At 34.4% G+C, this 5,192-nt stretch overlaps 1 protein-coding gene across 1 annotated transcript; it reads left to right on the forward strand.

Annotated features, from left to right (window-relative positions):
* The first annotated feature begins 1,607 nt into the window (after nucleotides 1-1,607).
* LOC149490916 (uncharacterized) lies at nucleotides 1,608-4,862 on the forward strand. Its single transcript, XM_089709456.1, has 2 exons — nucleotides 1,608-1,995; nucleotides 2,291-4,862. Exon 2 carries the CDS (start codon nucleotides 2,297-2,299, stop codon nucleotides 4,613-4,615), a length of 2,319 nt encoding a protein of 772 aa, XP_089565582.1. The 5' UTR covers nucleotides 1,608-1,995; nucleotides 2,291-2,296; the 3' UTR covers nucleotides 4,616-4,862.
* The last annotated feature ends 330 nt before the right edge of the window (nucleotides 4,863-5,192 follow it).

Raw genomic sequence — 5,192 nt, forward strand, 5'->3', positions numbered from 1 at the left:
TTAATTTCGGCGGCACAGAGCTTAGTCAGCGTTAGTTAGAACCGCTCTTTAAGTGCAAGCCTTGCGGTGTAATTTAAAATAATTTTATGTAATTACAGATTATTTAATATCGTTATATCCAAATCGACATCATAATGTACGAGCAATACTTTATAAGTAAATTATTACTTGTTTTGTATTTTGTTTTTATACATTTATGACAACTAACAAACATTTCCTAATCTTCGCATAAATAAAAAATACTAAGCAAACACTTTACAAATATCTTGTTTGTAAAGTTTACAGCAACAAGGCACTACATTATGTCGACAAGCCCCCGTAAACACCGCGCTAAGCAGTGAGCAGCGAGCAGGCGACGCCCGGCGGCACGCGTCCGCTCGCATATTCATCGCGCATAATCGCTCCGAGAGATCGCATGAATATTAACGCCGCGGTCGAGTCGCGCTCGCGTGAGTGGACAGCCTTATCTCCAAAACCTCTGAACCTCTGAGACCTTCGCTTTAAGATGGCACGGCGCTGTAATGAGCAATTAAAATTTACTTGTGCCGACATAGAATACCTATATAACATGTCGTCGTACTAACATCTAAAAAATATAGATTATTTTTTAAAATAAAAAAGATTAAAAAAAGATAATGTCTATGCGAGTTAATTGTTAACTTGAAAGTAAATGTACATTTACTAACATTATTTAAACAGACCAGAAACACACAAAACAAAGAAAAAAAGACGGGTTGTACTCCGGGAGTGCCGGCAGAAGTGAAAACGCGCGTAGTAGAGAGGGGATAGCTGTCTACTCTCCATCCGTCTTACGCTTTTTCGATCAGGTCACGTGTCCTGACGCGAGTTTAAGATTTTATACCCATTTACAGAAAAAGTGCTCAACGCCGCTAAAGAAGTTTTCACTTCAATAAACATTTAACACGAGATTCCGCTCTACCTTCCCATCATAAAGGTAGGTATTATTAGGTACTCAACTTCGTTTTGAATTGTATTGCCATCTGTCTTGGCTATTATTTTCATGTCGACTATGCTAGCAGAGTACTGTTTCATTAAAATTTGCATGCAAGTCTATGGCTTCTATAAACAAACCGGGAATGTGAGGCGGGGAAACTGCTATATTTACAGCTGCGTCGTGAGGAAGGTACCAAGGGGTCTGTAGCTCGTGAAGTTTCAGATTTCTTCAAATACGAAAGACACACGTGATTATCAACATACATACTCTAAAGAGCAGTATCTTCAAGCAGTATCTTCAAGACAAAATGGGGTTCATCTTAATATTCCACGACAAAACATATGAAGTTATAATATTAGTATTCATGGTGACGTCACATATCGGTTGTAGCGGTTTAGGGTGCACTTACACACATCAGTCACCGTCACGGCACGTCACCGGACAGGATTAAAAAAAAATATGTATCAATAGTTCTAGTATGACTCTGTTCCCACACGACAGTCGCCGGCACGAAATCTATCAGTGACGTCCCCGGTCAGGCACGTCAAATAATCTTTCCATACATGTATCATACTTTTATCCCCACTCACCCGGTGCCGTCACGTCTCAGTTCAGTCAGCGTCGTGCTACCGTCAATAATTGCTACATCGCACTCCTAGATCAAAACTGTAACAACTCAAAAATCGTTTATTTAGAGTTATTCTTGTATTCGAATGCCCGGTGATCACACGCAACTATCCAGACATAACCGGAACAATATTGCTTCAAAAAAAAACACTAGATGGCGTTGACTTTCTATTGTTGAATCATAATGCCCGTGTCCCCCCGACCTAAACAAGTTTATTGTTAGTTGACCTTCACTTGTCACCACGAGAGCATGTATTATGAAGATCGAAAACGCAGACATATCGAATTGTTACAGTTTTGTTGAATTGAATAAGTCGATTAGAGTAAGTTAATTAGAGTTGTTACGGTATTGGTGAATCGGTGTGCAATATTTCTTAAGGATATTTTGACTTGTTCCAGTTTTGTTTGAAAAGGTACGTAAATATTTAATTACTATTTAGATTTGACTTAGTTTTGATGGATCAACATGTAAATTTCTAGTTGTCTCAGTATTGTTGAAACTAATTTAAATTGGTATTTTTTCTTTATAAAATGAAATATTCTTCAATCATCGAATTAAAATCGTGAACGTAAACATAAATATTGTCGATTTCTATTGAAGTTTTCTTGATAAAACTCTTAATTCCGTTGTATTAAAGGATTTTTTTGAGTTAACTTACTATTACTGGATCGTTATAATTTACAATAATTTATTTTTCTCTATTTCAGATAAATATGAAGAGAGGCAGATTTCTCGTCAATATTGTCAATGAAAAATATAAAAAAAACCTGGTATCAGCTAATGATGAAGATTTAACTACAAATTTAGATACAGAAGCACAAATAAACAAAGAAAATATTCCATTAACCACTATTATAATGACTAATCAAGCCCATAGTAGACAAATTGAAAACGATTTAGCATCTCCAAGTGAAGAAAGTTTTATTGAAGACTCTGATACAGATCCAACTTATATTCGTAAAAAGAAGAAGAATCTTTCCCGTAAAATAATCCCACCATCTTCTTCATCTTCAAGTGAGACTTCGTCATCAAACTCTTCTAATTCTAGCGACAGTTCTAGTAGCAGTAGTGATTCTGAAACTGAAACCACTGACACTCTAGCTCAGTCTAGAAGCCAAAACGTTGTTCCAATTGAATCTATGGCTCTAATTGATACTGTTGGACAGCTTCATACTCAAAATGATGTTAATACTGAGTTCAGGGATGTTAATAATCCTACTGTACAACCACAGTGTCACGTTGTCAATGAATTGAGCAACGATCAGCCAAATGAAGAAGCAAAAAGAGGAAAGAAGAAGTTAAGAAGAGAATCGACATGGAAAGCAAATATTTCTAAAGTTCTGAGGAATTCTGGTAAGTCATACCAATCTTTATCAAAAAGCAAGAAAGTTTTTAATGAAAGGAAAGTTCGCCCGGCATGCGGTGAAAGTTGTAGACAACGTTGTAGTTTGAAAATCAATGAAGAAACAAGACAAAACATCTTTGATGGTTATTGGGGCCTAGCAGATCTACAGAGACAGAGGGAGTACATAATCAGACATACTCAAGAAATCAAACCAAAGTATAGATATTCTTGTACACAGGAGTTTAGAAATCTTAATAGAGCCTTTTATTTTGAAGTAGCTGGCAATAAGATCCGCATTTGTAAGTCTTTTTTTAGAGCAACGCTCGACGTGAGTAATACGAGTATCACAACTGCACTGGCTAAAAAAAATGAACATGGCATTGTCGCTACCGATTTTAGAGGTAAACACGGTAATCAAATGAAAATTGATCAAGGGATTAAAGACAGTGTTACAGAGTTCATTAACAGTATCCCTAGGATTGAGTCCCATTACTTGAGGGCACAGACGTCAAGAGAATTTATTTGCAGTGACAAATCTCTTGCTGATTTATATCGCGACTACAAAGAAGCTCGTGAACTTAAACAGTTATCTTTCGCCACGAAGTCAACTTTTAATAGAATATTCAATACTGAATTTAATATCGGTTTTTATATTCCAAAAAAAGATCTGTGTGACCTTTGTGAGGGCTTTAAAAATGCTAATGAAGAAGGAAAAAATAATTTACGAGAGAATTATGAACAACATCTACTAGAAAAAAATTTAGCAAGGGACCACAAAGAAAAAGACAAGAATAGAAATGATGGAGTTATCGTAGCTGTATATGACTTACAAGCAGTTATGCAAGTTCCAAAGGGTCAGGTTTCATTGTTTTTCTATAAATCTCGGATTAATTGTTTAAATTTCACTATAAGTGATTTAAGAGCACAAGACGTAATTTGTTTTTTTTGGGATGAAATAGAAGGTAAAAGGGGTGCTGTGGAAATAGGCTCCTGTGTTTTGCGGTATATTGATACTTTATTACAAAAACATCCAGATAAAGACATTGAGATTATTTTCTATTCTGATAACTGTGGTGGACAGCAGAAAAATAAATACTTACTATCTGCCTATGCTTATGCTGTTGTTACTAAAAGAGTAAAATCAATAACACATAAATTTCTTATACGTGGTCATTCTCAAAATGAGGGTGACAATGTTCACAGCGTTATAGAGAAACAGATCAAAAGACACATAAAATCTGGCCCAATTTATACCCCGCAACAGTATTGTACTTTGATTCGGACAGCGAAAAAAACCGGAAGTCCTTACCAAGTAGAAGAGATGACACATGAACAATTTTACGACACGAAAATGTTACAAGAAGAGTGGGGAACTAATTTCAATTTAGATGAAGATCGTAACCAAGTCAAATGGCAAGATATAAAAGTCTTAAGGGTAGAAAAGGAGAATCCAGGAGCATTTTTTTATAAAACCTCATTTTCAGATGATAACTATAAAAAGGTGTCTGTGCGCAAACGCCGAACCAAAGACGATCAGATAGTTTTTACGGGTCTTAAACAAGCTTACTCTCAAAAAATACCTCTCTCAGAAGCAAAAGTAAAAGATATTAAAGAACTTATAACCAAAAACGCTATTCCACAACAGTATGTAGATTCTTATTTTAAAAATGTTATTGATATTAACTGATTAATTTTGAAAATATTCTGCTCCTTAAAATAATTCTGACGTGCCTTTAATGTACCTAAGTTCCTATAGCCTAAGATTTACTATTCTTTGAGAATTTATTTTGGTTGGTATAAATTATTATAGTTTAGCAATAATTTTAAATATTGTGTTTTGATTGCAAGGGGTAGAGGTTTAGAATAATTGTTGATCGCAAATTTGCCATCCCAATTAGTTCCGTAAGAAGTTTTGTAAAAATCTTATTCTTATAGGTACCTATTCGTAAAATAATGTTTACTATTTGTATTATTTGTTAATTCTATTATTTGCAATTTGTAAGATGTATGTCATTTTTTAATATTACGAGGCTTACATTAGATTTTAGCCTGATATGTTTTTAGACTGATTTTTGTGATTTATAATAAGTTTTATTATATTGGAAAATTTATAATTAATGTTATGATTAGATAGATGTTTTTAATTATGAGAGGCTAATATCTCAATTCTTGTTAACTTTTAATTTTGGATGTTTCTTTATTAATTAGTGGTAACTCCTAATTAGTTTATAATTGGAGTTTATTAATAGTTTGCATGTTTGAGA

The sequence above is a fragment of the Colias philodice genome, chromosome 2 (genome assembly GCF_061535455.1).
Source record: "Colias philodice isolate Cphi_HAF_F1 chromosome 2, ilColPhil1 Martin Lab GWU primary, whole genome shotgun sequence".
Classification (NCBI taxonomy): Eukaryota; Metazoa; Arthropoda; class Insecta; order Lepidoptera; family Pieridae; genus Colias; species Colias philodice.

Coding starts and splice junctions, on each gene's coding strand:
- LOC149490916 (XM_089709456.1), top strand. CDS start 2,297: ATGAAGAGAGGCAGATTTCTCGTCAATATTGTCAATGAAAAATATAAA.